The 14,360-nt window shown below is 48.2% G+C and overlaps 1 protein-coding gene across 1 annotated transcript in view; it reads left to right on the top strand.

The window, feature by feature from the left end:
• PES1 (pescadillo ribosomal biogenesis factor 1) overlaps positions 1-14,360 on the top strand; it is a 210,061-nt gene that overhangs the window by 183,283 nt on the left and 12,418 nt on the right. The window contains exon 14 of the mRNA XM_069214643.1: positions 266-433. Within this exon, the coding sequence (XP_069070744.1) occupies positions 266-433 (168 nt within the window). The remainder of the gene's footprint in view (positions 1-265; positions 434-14,360) is intronic.

Raw genomic sequence — 14,360 nt, 5'->3', positions numbered from 1 at the left:
CATGAGACTGAGCCCTATGATAAAGCAAGGCATCTTAGGGTGGGCAGGGGTTTGTCCTAAACAGACACCTGCTTTTAAAGCAAAAGAGATATTCCCTTATTGTCCAGGTTGGCAGCATCTTTCTTTGCTGATGAATAGACCAGAGTGCTTGGATTTACGCTCCCTATTGCCCACAAGATCTTGCTTGACAAAGCCTATATACAACTGTCTGGTGTATTGCGCTTCATTGGCACTTTCTTCAGTGGTTCTGCTTTTCAATCAACAGCGGCTGAATGTGAAGGTGACTGCAGGGATGCTGAAAACAGAAAATCGTTCCCATGCAGCTGACCGAGAGAAGAATGAGGAGAAACGTCTTGCTATCATGATGATGAAGAAGAGAGAGAAATATTTGTACAACAAGATTATGTTTGGCAAGAAGCGGAAGGTTCGAGAGGTAAGGACATCAATAACTTGGTATAGAGAACATGTCTCAGAATTTCTGGAAGAGATGTTCTTCAGGATCTTACTTGACTTTAGTTTGTTACTCAGTACTTTGCTATGAATAATTGCCATTCTGTGTGAGATTGCTTGAGCTTTACATATTTATTTCTCTATGGAGTACTTTGCCATTGCAAGAAATGAAACCTAAGCTTGTACATAGCCCTCCTTCTTAAATTGCCTGTTGGAATTCCTCCAACATCTCCCGTAATTAATTCCCACGCAGTCTTTTTCTCCTGCTTTATTTGATTGGATACACAATTCGGGCGGTCCCGAACAAGTGCAATTTTTACATTTCCTTTTTTGTATTTTCACATTGTGCTGGAAGAATAATTAACGTTTCTGTCCCACTCTCCCTTCCTAATTTCTTGATGCCAGAAAGAACTGAATTGAAGCATTGCATCTGACACTGCTCTTGAAAGGTGACTTTTCTGTGGTTGAGGAAGGACCACTCTATCTGCAAATATTTGTATTTTAGTTTTTAAGTCTAACATTAGAAAGCGATTTCCAGTACTAGACAGATTTCTGTACATCTTGTGCTTACCAATAGTTGCATGATCTTGTCGATAGCAACTGGAAGGTAAATGGAAGCATTCTTATTTCCATCTGCTCTCAAGTCCCCTTACCCGCATGTCTTGGTTTGAGGGTCTGTCTGAAGGTGAACAATATCTGCATCTTTTTCACTGAGGATAACCTTTATCTGCCTGTGCAGCCTTATGAAGATAGCTTCTTCAGGTACTTGTGCAGTCTTACATCGGTGTTGTTTCCTTGGAAGTTAGGACCCTTTTCAGTAGATCCCCTCCATGCCAGAGATTGATGAGCACTATCCGAGATAGTCTAGGTCTCTCATTGAACCCTGCAACTCTTCACTACTGCAAGACATTATTCTTCAGAGTACTGATGCACTTTAAGAATGAGAAGGCATTCCTCCTTTTTCCTTAAGGGATTAGCTTTATGGAAGAAGTAGCAAATCTCTTCTTGGTGCCCAAGATCCACCTTCTCACAGTGATCTCACATAAGCCTAGTCCTTGTGGCTTTGTGCATCCATGTGGTAACCTTGTCAGACTTTATTTGAAGGGAGATGGAAAACAGCCTTTCAATTCACTGGGATCAGGAAAATGTTCCTTTGGTATAATTAGTTTTGCAGCATAAATCCTTTCTGCATTCACATGTTATGCATCTATTCCGTCATCTAGTGGTTTGGTCTGGAATCATGATTTGTCCTTCTCCTTTTTATTTTTTTGTGTGGGATGGCATCGTTGACCACCATTTTGAGGTAAGTCCCTCCCCTGTGTGACATCAGATGGCGCCCAGGAAGTTCCTGTGCGTGGTCACCATCTTCTGATTCTTTTTTCTGCCGTTGTGTCTGCAAACACGACAGCGATGCTCCAAAAATCTTTGGAAGGACCAGAGAAAAAATGCATAAAGCTAAGACTAGGCTGAAATGGCAGCCCTCCTTCAGAGAAAAAAATAACTTTGCTGACTCTTGAAGGCCTTTCATATCCACCAAGGCCTTTGTGAACCACCGAGATGCAAGAGGACATCGAGGTGCCCTTGAACCTGGAGCCGCACGAAAGAACAGGAGGAGTTCTCCCTGTTTAAGGACAAAGGATCAGTGATGTTCAAGGAACATGGGCAGTTCGAGGACATGTGGCACAATCTCTACGTCGAGGCACCTGAAGAAGGCATGGATAACTATCCGTCAAGGCCTTCACCACCAGTTGATGTGTCCTCGTACAACAGCCTCATCAGAAGGGAGCAAGACACACATAGGGTCCAACTGGAGGAGGGAAAGGAAGGGTCTTGCTTTATGCAATCCCAAAAGGCAAATCTTTGCCTGCCCATAGTCCCAGCATCCTTGATCAGGGGAAGGAAGTTGTAGGAAGTTGGCTCTGTATGTGCTATTTCAAAGTAAGGAATAGCATGCACAGAGTCCAAGGGTTCCCCTTAGAGGTAAAATAGTGGTAAAAAGAGATAATACTAATGCTCTATTTTGTGGTAGTGTGGTCGAGCAGTAGGCTTATCCAAGGAGTAGTGTTAAGCATTTGTTGTACATACACATAGACAATAAATGAGGTACACACACTCAGAGACAAATCCAGCCAATAGGTTTTGTTATAGAAAAATATCTTTTCTTAGTTTATTTTAAGAACCACAGGTTCAAATTTAACATGTAATATCTTGTTTGAAAGGTATTGCAGGTAAGTACATTAGGAACTTTGAATCATTTCAATTGCATGTATACTTTTCAAGTTATTCACAAATAGCTACTTTAAAAGTGGACACTTAGTGCAATTTTCACAGTTCCTGGGGGAGGTAAGTTTTTGTTAGTTTTACCAGGTAAGTAAGACACTTACAGGGTTCAGTTCTTGGTCCAAGGTAGCCCACCGTTGGGGGTTCAGAGCAACCCCAAAGTCACCACACCAGCAGCTCAGGGCCGGTCAGGTGCAGAGTTCAAAGTGGTGCCCAAAACGCATAGGCTAGAATGGAGAGAAGGGGGTGCCCCGGTTCCGGTCTGCTTGCAGGTAAGTACCTGCGTCTTCGGAGGGCAGACCAGGGGGGTTTTGTAGGGCACCGGGGGGGACACAAGCCCACACAGAAATTTCACCCTCAGCAGCGCGGGGGCGGCCGGGTGCAGTGTAGAAACAAGCGTCGGGTTTGCAATGTTAGTCTATGAGAGATCAACGGATCTCTTCAGCGCTGCAGGCAGGCAAGGGGGGGGGCTTCCTCGGGGAAACCTCCACTTGGGCAAGGGAGAGGGACTCCTGGGGGTCACTTCTCCAGTGAAAGTCCGGTCCTTCAGGTCCTTGGGGCTGCGGGTGCAGGGTCTTTTCCAGGCGTCGGGACTTAGGTTTCAGAGAGTCGCGGTCAGGGGAAGCCTCGGGATTCCCTCTGCAGGCGGCGCTGTGGGGGCTCAGGGGGGACAGGTTTTGGTACTCACAGTCGTAGAGTAGTCCGGGGGTCCTCCCTGAGGTGTTGGTTCTCCACCAGCCGAGTCGGGGTCGCCGGGTGCAGTGTTGCAAGTCTCACGCTTCTTGCGGGGAGATTGCAGGGTCTTTAAAGCTGCTCCTTGAAACAAAGTTGCAGTCTTTTTGGAGCAGGTCCGCTGTCCTCGGGAGTTTCTTGTCTTTTTCGAAGCAGGGCAGTCCTCAGAGGATTCAGAGGTCGCTGGTCCCTTGGAAGGCGTCGCTGGAGCAGAGTTCTTTGGAAGGCAGGAGACAGGCCGGTGAGTTTCTGGAGCCAAGGCAGTTGTCGTCTTCTGGTCTTCCTCTGCAGGGGTTTTCAGCTAGGCAGTCCTTCTTCTTGTAGTTGCAGGAATCTAATTTTCTAGGGTTCAGGGTAGCCCTTAAATACTAAATTTAAGGGCGTGTTTAGGTCTGGGGGGTTAGTAGCCAATGGCTACTAGCCCTGAGGGTGGGTACACCCTCTTTGTGCCTCCTCCCAAGGGGAGGGGATCACATCCCTAATCCTATTGGGGGAATCCTCCTTCTACAAGATGGAGGATTTCTAAAAGTCAGAGTCACCTCAGCTCAGGACACCTTAGGGGCTGTCCTGACTGGCCAGTGACTCCTCCTTGTTTTTCTCATTATCTCTCCTGGACTTGCCGCCAAAAGTGGGGGCTGGGTCCAGGAGGCGGGCAACTCCACTAGCTGGAGTGCCCTGGGGCATTGTAACACGAAGCTTGAGCCTTTGAAGCTCACTGCTAGGTGTTACAGTTCCTGCAGGGGGGAAGTGTGAAGCACCTCCACCCAGAGCAGGCTTTGTTTCTGTCCTCAGAGAGTACAAAGGCTCTCACCGCATGAGGTCAGACACTCGTCTCTCAGCAGCAGGCTGGCACAGACCAGTCAGTCCTGCACTGAACAATTGGGTAAAATACAGGGGGTATCTCTAAGATGCCCTCTGTGTGCATTTTTTAATAAATCCAACACTGGCATCAGTGTGGGTTTATTATTCTGAGAAGTTTGATACTAAACTTCCCAGTATTCAGTGTAGCCATTATGGAGCTGTGGAGTTCGTTTTTGACAGACTCCCAGCCCATATACTCTTATGGCTACCCTGCACTTACAATGTCTAAGGTTTTGCTTAGACACTGTAGGGGCATAGTGCTCATGCACATATGCCCTCACCTGTGGTATAGTGCACCCTGCCTTAGGGCTGTAAGGCCTACTAGAGGGGTGACTTACCTATGCCACAGGCAGTGGGAGGTTGGCATGGCACCCTGAGGGGAGTGCCATGTCGACTTAGTCATTTTCTCCCCATCAGCACACACAAGCTGGCAAGCAGTGTGTCTGTGCTGAGTGAAGGGTCCCTAGGGTGGCATAAGACATGCTGCAGCCCTTAGAGACCTTCCCTGGCATCAGGGCCCTTGGTACCAGGGGTACCAGTTACAAGGGACTTACCTAGGTGCCAGGGTTGTGCCAATTGTGGAAACAATGGTACATTTTAGGTGAAAGAACACTGGTGCTGGGGCCTGGTTAGCAGGGTCCCAGCACACTTCTCAGTCAAGTCAGCATCAGTATCAGGCAAAAAGTGGGGGGTAACTGCAACAGGGAGCCATTTCTTTACACAAGTCCCCCCCAGCCCACAGGCCAGGAGACTCAGCCAAAGCTGGGAGAGTCTTCCTAGTCTGTCAGGCGAGGAAGAGTAGAGGAAATAGGCTGGTTTGTTGCAGGGCCTACTCTGCCTTACATCCTCCTGTTCATGTCATTCCCTCTGGGGAACTGACCCACTTCCACAGTGATAGGACCTAGTCTGAACTGCCTCTTGTCTGTGCTTTTTATGTCTTCACCCATTCTCTCTATTTTGGGGTTAGAGGTATCCACCTCTGCTAATCTTATCTTAGCCAGGGTCACCCCTAGCTTACCCAAAGAGGTTACCCAGAGCTGGAGTAACCCCACCATGACCAACAGGGTCAGGGGGCCTAACTTGTTATTTGGCATGGGGTCAGACCACCATGCCAAGGATAGTGCAGCCATAAAGGCTAACACCCAGCAGAGGCCACTGACAGCTGTCAGTGCCCAGAACCACACCTTTAGCTCTTCACCTACAAGGGAAGGGGCTAAGTTACAGGCTTCTTTGGGTTCAGGGTGCCTGTCTGCTGTATTAGAGTGGGGGGTTACCACATCTTGTAGTAAACACCCTTCTTCCACTCTTTCTTCTGTTAGCTGAGGAGCCACCCACTCAGGCTTAACAGTTGCCTGACTAGCCAGGACTTCTTGTGGGTCAGGTTGGATTTTATCAGAGCCACTTTTGGAGTTCTCCTCCACTGGAGCAGAATCTCCTTGGCTTGCTGGAACCTTGGCTAAAGGTTGTCCACCTTTCCTACTCTGTTTCCTTTTCTTTTTCTTCTGGGGCCTACTTGCATTTACTGCAGAGGCAGGCACTCCAGAATCCTTGGGAGAGGACTGGCACTGGACCAGTTCCTCTCTTGGGCTCTGACTAACCTCTGGGTAGTCATTTCCAAGGAGACAATCAAGGGGGAGGTCTGTACTGACTACCACCCTTCTCCAGCTAAAAGTTCCACCCACTTCTATGGGCACAAAAGCCACAGGCCTATTAGTGACCCTGTCTGGGCTAACTCTTACTCTGGCCATCTCACCTGGGATGTACTGGTTTGAGAACACCAGCCTGTCATGCACAATAGTGTGACTGGCACAAGTGTCTCTCAGGGCAGTGGCTGGGATTCCATTCACCTGTAGGTGGTGGAAGTGTCTACTTCCCTCTGGAATCTCCAACTCACCTGTTGGGCCCTTTTTCCAGTTGAAGGCTATGAAGACCTCCTCATCTGAGGAGTCATCCCCAATGGCTACACTGGTCACCCCTGGGATTTTGCTAGGGGGTTTGTTTTTGGGACAAGAAGTGTCCTTGGTGTGGTGCCCTGTCTGTTTACAGTTATGGAACCATGCCTTAGTGGCATCCCAGCTCTTACCCTGGTACCCACCTTTTTTTTGGGTTGTGTCTCTGGGCCCACCCACCTGGTCTGGTTTTTGGGGGCCTACAGAGAACTCTTTTTCTTTGTTTCTAGTGTCACCCACTTTCTCCTGAGGAGGTTTTGTAACCCCTTTCTTTTGGTCACCCCCAGTGGAAGTTTTGGTTACCCTAGTCTTGACCCAGTGGTCTGCCTTCTTTCCCAATTCTTGGGGAGAAATTGGACCTAGGTCTACCAGATACTGATGCAACTTTTCATTGAAGCAGTTACTTAAAATGTGTTCTTTCATAAACAAATTATAAAGCCCAACATAGTCATACACTTCATTTCCAGTTACCCAACCATCCAGTGTTTTCACTGAGTAGTCAACGTAATCAACCCAGGTCTGGCTCGAGGATTTTTGAGCCCCCCTGAATCTAATTCTATACTCCTCAGTGGAGAATCCAAAGCCCTCAATCAGGGTACCCTTCATGAGGTCATAAGATTCTGCATCTTTTTTAGAGAGTGTGAGGAGTCTATCCCTACACTTTCCTGTGAACATTTCCCAAAGGAGAGCACCCCAGTGAGATTTGTTCACTTTTCTGGTTACACAAGCCCTCTCAAAAGCTGTGAACCATTTGGTGATGTCATCACCATCTTCATATTTTGTTACAATCCCTTTGGGGATTTTTAACATGTCAGGAGAATCTCTGACCCTATTTATGTTGCTGCCACCATTGATGGGTCCTAGGCCCATCTCTTGTCTTTCCCTTTCTATGGCTAGGATCTGTTTTTCCAAAGCCAATCTTTTGGCCATCCTGGCTAACTGGATGTCCTCTTCACTGGAGTTACCTTCAGTGATTTCAGAGAGGCTGGACCCTCCTGTGAGGGAGCCAGCATTTCTGACTACTATTTTTGGAGTCAGGGTTTGAGAGACCCTGTTCTCCCTAAATAGGACTGGTAGGGGGGAATTTTCCTCCAAGTCACTATCTTCATCCTGTGTGTTGCCATCCTCAGAGGGGTTGGCCTTTGCAAACTCTGCCAACAGCTCCTGGAGCTGTAGTTTGGAAGGTCTGGGGCCCATTGTTATTTTCTTTATTTTACAGAGTGACCTTAGCTCCCTCATCTTAAGATGGAGGTAAGGTGTGGTGTCGAGTTCCACCACATTCACATCTGTACTGGACATTATGCTTCTAAAAGTTGGAATACTTTTTAAGAATCTAAAACTAGTTCTAGGTTCTAATTCAAACTTTTACCAAACTTTTAAACTCTAAAAGAAATGCTAAACAGGATCTAACACAAGGCCCTAGCAGGTCTTTTAAGAATTTAGAAAAACTTTTCAAATTGCAAAAATCTATTTCTAATGACAATTTTGGAATTTGTCGTGTGATCAGGTATTGGCTGAGTAGTCCAGCAAATGCAAAGTCTTGTACCCCACCGCTGATCCTCCAATGTAGGAAGTTGGCTCTGTATGTGCTATTTCAAAGTAAGGAATAGCATGCACAGAGTCCAAGGGTTCCCCTTAGAGGTAAAATAGTGGTAAAAAGAGATAATACTAATGCTCTATTTTGTGGTAGTGTGGTCGAGCAGTAGGCTTATCCAAGGAGTAGTGTTAAGCATTTGTTGTACATACACATAGACAATAAATGAGGTACACACACTCAGAGACAAATCCAGCCAATAGGTTTTGTTATAGAAAAATATATTTTCTTAGTTTATTTTAAGAACCACAGGTTCAAATTTAACATGTAATATCTTGTTTGAAAGGTATTGCAGGTAAGTACATTAGGAACTTTGAATCATTTCAATTGCATGTATACTTTTCAAGTTATTCACAAATAGCTACTTTAAAAGTGGACACTTAGTGCAATTTTCACAGTTCCTGGGGGAGGTAAGTTTTGGTTAGTTTTACCAGGTAAGTAAGACACTTACAGGGTTCAGTTCTTGGTCCGAGGTAGCCCACCGTTGGGGGTTCAGAGCAACCCCAAAGTCACCACACCAGCAGCTCAGGGCCGGTCAGGTGCAGAGTTCAAAGTGGTGCCCAAAACGCATAGGCTAGAATGGAGAGAAGGGGGTGCCCCGGTTCCGGTCTGCTTGCAGGTAAGTACCCGCGTCTTCGGAGGGCAGACCAGGGGGGTTTTGTAGGGCACCGGGGGGGACACAAGCCCACACAGAAATTTCACCCTCAGTAGCGCGGGGGCGGCCGGGTGCAGTGTAGAAACAAGCGTCGGGTTTGCAATGTTAGTCTATGAGAGATCAACGGATCTCTTCAGCGCTGCAGGCAGGCAAGGGGGGGCTTCCTCGGGGAAACCTCCACTTGGGCAAGGGAGAGGGACTCCTGGGGGTCACTTCTCCAGTGAAAGTCCGGTCCTTCAGGTCCTGGGGGCTGCGGGTGCAGGGTCTTTTCCAGGCGTCGGGACTTAGGTTTCAGAGAGTCGCGGTCAGGGGAAGCCTCGGGATTCCCTCTGCAGGCGGCGCTGTGGGGGCTCAGGGGGGACAGGTTTTGGTACTCACAGTCGTAGAGTAGTCCGGGGGTCCTCCCTGAGGTGTTGGTTCTCCACCAGCCGAGTCGGGGTCGCCGGGTGCAGTGTTGCAAGTCTCACGCTTCTTGCGGGGAGATTGCAGGGTCTTTAAAGCTGCTCCTTGAAACAAAGTTGCAGTCTTTTTGGAGCAGGTCCGCTGTCCTCGGGAGTTTCTTGTCTTTTTCGAAGCAGGGCAGTCCTCAGAGGATTCAGAGGTCGCTGGTCCCTTGGAAGGCGTCGCTGGAGCAGAGTTCTTTGAAAGGCAGGAGACAGGCCGGTGAGTTTCTGGAGCCAAGGCAGTTGTCGTCTTCTGGTCTTCCTCTGCAGGGGTTTTCAGCTAGGCAGTCCTTCTTGTAGTTGCAGGAATCTAATTTTCTAGGGTTCAGGGTAGCCCTTAAATACTAAATTTAAGGGCGTGTTTAGGTCTGGGGGGTTAGTAGCCAATGGCTACTAGCCCTGAGGGTGGGTACACCCTCTTTGTGCCTCCTCCCAAGGGGAGGGGGTCACATCCCTAATCCTATTGGGGGAATCCTCCTTCTACAAGATGGAGGATTTCTAAAAGTCAGAGTCACCTCAGCTCAGGACACCTTAGGGGCTGTCCTGACTGGCCAGTGACTCCTCCTTGTTTTTCTCATTATCTCTCCTGGACTTGCCGCCAAAAGTGGGGGCTGGGTCCAGGAGGCGGGCAACTCCACTAGCTGGAGTGCCCTGGGGCATTGTAACACGAAGCTTGAGCCTTTGAAGCTCACTGCTAGGTGTTACAGTTCCTGCAGGGGGGAAGTGTGAAGCACCTCCACTCAGAGCAGGCTTTGTTTCTGTCCTCAGAGAGTACAAAGGCTCTCACCGCATGAGGTCAGACACTTGTCTCTCAGCAGCAGGCTGGCACAGACCAGTCAGTCCTGCACTGAACAATTGGGTAAAATACAGGGGGTATCTCTAAGATGCCCTCTGTGTGCATTTTTTAATAAATCCAACACTGGCATCAGTGTGGGTTTATTATTCTGAGAAGTTTGATACTAAACTTCCCAGTATTCAGTGTAGCCATTATGGAGCTGTGGAGTTCGTTTTTGACAGACTCCCAGCCCATATACTCTTATGGCTACCCTGCACTTACAATGTCTAAGGTTTTGCTTAGACACTGTAGGGGCATAGTGCTCATGCACATATGCCCTCACCTGTGGTATAGTGCACCCTGCCTTAGGGCTGTAAGGCCTACTAGAGGGGTGACTTACCTATGCCACAGGCAGTGGGAGGTTGGCATGGCACCCTGAGGGGAGTGCCATGTCGACTTAGTCATTTTCTCCCCATCAGCACACACAAGCTGGCAAGCAGTGTGTCTGTGCTGAGTGAGGGGTCCCTAGGGTGGCATAAGACATGCTGCAGCCCTTAGAGACCTTCCCTGGCATCAGGGCCCTTGGTACCAGGGGTACCAGTTACAAGGGACTTACCTAGGTGCCAGGGTTGTGCCAATTGTGGAAACAATGGTACATTTTAGGTGAAAGAACACTGGTGCTGGGGCCTGGTTAGCAGGGTCCCAGCACACTTCTCAGTCAAGTCAGCATCAGTATCAGGCAAAAAGTGGGGGGTAACTGCAACAGGGAGCCATTTGTTTACAGAAGTCTTTAGAGAACCAGCCTCAGCAAGGCTAATAACACTTAATATGAAGAAGTACAAACATTCAATGTAGGACCTACAATTCTTTAAGCGCAATGTCCCCGCGCACTCCATCATTGTGGCAACCTCAAGAAAAAGGCATAACGCCTGCACATCAGAGTGGCCATAACCAGAGAAAGAGAGTAAGAGATTGGATGTGGTTGGCAGGAAGATCAAGAGAGGCTTTCCACACAGTAGAGGATAGCCAACTCCAGTGCCCTCCTCAACTGCTGCTGGCACCAACAGTGGGACGAGATGGAAGGGTTTATGCAACACTTCCCAGAGGGGGTCCGTAGGAGACCTAATCCAGGAGGGAAGCAACATCTCCAACTCCTGCCTTAAGTCAGTGCTGAACGAGGCGGACACAGGCATCGATCATCAATATGCCTTTTATGGGCGAGACACTTCAGACAGACAGTGGACGAAGTGCTGCAGCAAATCAAAAGGATAGTGGCACTGCAAAAACAATGGGAGCACAGCAAGTCAGACACTCCTTCAGAAAGGGAGTGATGGCCACCAGGAGGCCAGCTGGCAAGGCAAGTTTCTCAGCAGCCAGCCACTACAGAGATTTGGCCAACAGGCGGCGTAGCAGGCTGCAAGCCAGCAGTGGAAACATATAGCAAGACAGTACTTTCAAGGGAGGAGAAGTGGACAAATATCCAAGAGGACGGGGACCAGCAAACAAGGGACTCCCTTCGTCCCACAGCCACACCATAGAATGCCAGTGGGGGGCAGAATAGGTGGAGTCCTTCCGGAGTGAAGGTCAATAACTGCAGACAATATGTTCTTAAATGTAAGACTTAGAACTGACCAGACCTCTGCCACAGGTTTCTCCAAGAGCAAGAACCTGAAGTGAACAGGAACTCTTAAAACTGCAAGATGTCAAGGAACCACTTCAGAAACTAGCCAGAGAGAGGGCCCCGCCAAAAGAGGCAGGCAGGGGCATCTACTCCCCGTACTACCTACTACCAAAACAATACTTGACACTCAGATTGATCCTAGACCTCAGATACAAACTCAGCATTTCAAATGACGCTACAAAAAGTAATCCCACCCTTACAGAAGAGAGATTACATGACCACCTTAGCTCTAAAGGAAGCCTCCTTTCACATACCAATGAACTGGAGGTACAATAAGTACCCCAAATTCATCCTGGACAATATACACTACCAATTCAGAGTGCCACGTTTGTGCATAAAATGCACACCAAGAATGTTTATGAAATGCCCAGCAGCAGTAGCAGCATAGGTCTAAAGACAGAGTATACACATTTATCCATACCTGGACAATTTGCTGGTAAAGGCAAATTCAAAACGAAAATACCACCAAGACAAGGAAGGAGTCTACAACATGCTACAATGCCTTGAAATCATCACTACATCCTGAGCAAGTAAAGGTAGTCCTGGGGGCAACCCTGGATTCAAAAACAACATGTAATTACTTAGTCCCCAAGAGGGCAAAAGCAGAGCAAGCTCACCTTTACCAGAAGGGGGGCAGTCTCTGACAGTGAAGACTGTCATGAAAAGGATGGGCATGATGGCATCAGGCCACCACCACCTTCTCACCTTACCTTCCCCCCCCCCCCCCCCCCCCCCCCCCCCCCCCAAAAAATAATAATACAAGACTACATATGCGGCCCTCTGCAACGAATAGTCACAAGCCATGGGGAACTCTGAAGACTTAGTGGTCGTCACAGCAATGATGCAAATACAAAATAGAATGGCGGAATCCAACAATTGTAATGATAGGGAGATCTTTTGAACTACGAGCTCCCACTGTGACTATAGCGACAGACCTATCCCCCAAGGGCTGGGGAGCACACATGGACAACCTAAAGGCCTGAAAACTCTGGAATCCTATGGACGTCATGAAGCACATAAACTACCTGGAACTAAAGACTGATTCCCTAGTGCTGAAAGCATTCCAGGCACACGTAAGAGGACAGACTGTGCTCTTCCCCAATGGGTGCAATAGTGTTCTCCTCCGACAAGCAAAGAGAAACAAAGTATTTCCCGCTGTCAAAACTAGCATAGGAGATATAGCAATGGGTAATCCAAAGGAACACAACATGGTATTAATACACCTCCCAAGATAACAGAACATGGAGGCAGACAGAGTGAGCAGACAAACTCCTCCCACAAATGGAAAATAAAGCAGGAAGTTGTGGACATAGTATTCAAATGCTAAAGCACTCCAAGCGTAGACCTTTTCACAAGACCGGAAAACACAAAATGCCAAGACTTCAGGTCCCTACACAACTAATCTGAGGTGAAATGCCCTATCAATCGACTAGTCAGGGATTTTTTGCATACACCTTTCCACTGTCTTCCCCTGATCCCAGGGGTACTGGACAAGGCCAAACAACCAGGACATTGTAGGAAGCTGGCTCTGTATATACTATATCAAAATGAGATATAGTGTGCACAAAGTCCAGGGGTTCCCCAGAGGCTTGACAGAGGCAATAATAGTTCATACTAATGCTCTATTTGTGGTAGTGTGGTCGAGCAGTTAGGCTTATCATAGGGTAGTGTTAAGCATTTGTTGTACACCCGCAAGCAATAGAAGAAACACACACTCAGTGACTAAACTCCAGACTTATTGGATTTTATATAGAAAAATATATTTTTGTTACTTTCTTACTAGAACCACAAGACTCAGTTCAGAAGTAAATACTGTTGCAGCTGAGTACTTAACATAAACATCAATGTAACTTTGTTTGACTTTAGTTAAATAAACCGTTTTTAAGAAATCAGAAAATTTCTATTTTAAAAGTGGACAGAGTGTATTTTCAGAACAGTTCCTGGTGGAAATAAAGTACAGTTTTACAGGTAAGTACACGACTTACAGTTCCAGTCTCTGGGTTATAGGTAGTCCACTGTTGGGGGTTCAAGTCAACCCCAAACACCCACCACCAGCAACAAGGGCCCAGTTAGTTGCAGAGGTCAAATTTGAGCAATTTTAATGTTCTATGGAGACGGGGTACTTGGAATTAGGTCTTCCAGCAGGCAAGTACCTGTGGCTCGGAGGGCAGACCAAGAGGGATTAGAGGAGCACTGAAGGGGCACCAAGTAGACACCAATCCCACACCCTCAGCGGCACTGGGGTGGCTGGGTGCAGGGTGCAGACAGGGCGTCTAGTTTCTAATGAAACTCTGTGGGGGGGCCCCGGGGGTGTCTCGGGTGCCAGAGGCTAGGTCCAGGGGGGTGTCTCGGGCACACCACTGGTCGTACAGGGAAGAGGGCCGCCTGTTGATCGTTGCTGCACGGGTTGTCCATTTCTCCAAGGCCTGGAGGCTGCGGGTGCAGTGGGTCGCGGTCAGGGGGTCCTCAGGATTCCCTCTGCTGGCGGCGTCGTGGAGGGGTGTAGAGGTCAACCCAGGGTGGGCACTTGGTCGGTGTCGGGTGCAGAGTGCTTAAGACTCATGCTTCTGGAGTGATGTGGGAGTCCTTTAGAAGCAGTTCCTTCTTTGTTTAGTTTGGACAGGGCCGCTGTCCACAGGAGTTTCTTGATCCTCTGTGATGCAGGCAGTCCTCTGGAGGTTTTTTCAGAGGTCACTGGACCTGCCGCTTTTCTTCTGCAGGTTCTTTGAGACAGGCCGGTAGGGCTGGGGCCAAGTCAGTTGTCGTCTCCTTTCCTTCTCTGCTGGAGTTTCCCCTAAGCAGTCCTTGTGAGGTCGTCTGGAATATGACTAGTGTTAGAAATGGGGTCCTTGGTTGCCAGTCAGGTTACCCCCTGTTCAAGCAAAGACCCTCACTCTAGTCAGGGTAAAAGAGAATCACCCTCAGCTAACCCCTGCTTAC

Source organism: Pleurodeles waltl, chromosome 11, assembly GCF_031143425.1.
Source record: "Pleurodeles waltl isolate 20211129_DDA chromosome 11, aPleWal1.hap1.20221129, whole genome shotgun sequence".
Taxonomy (NCBI): Eukaryota; Metazoa; Chordata; class Amphibia; order Caudata; family Salamandridae; genus Pleurodeles; species Pleurodeles waltl.
Note: the sequence above shows the minus strand (reverse complement) of the source record. Positions and strands in the feature narration are given on the sequence as shown.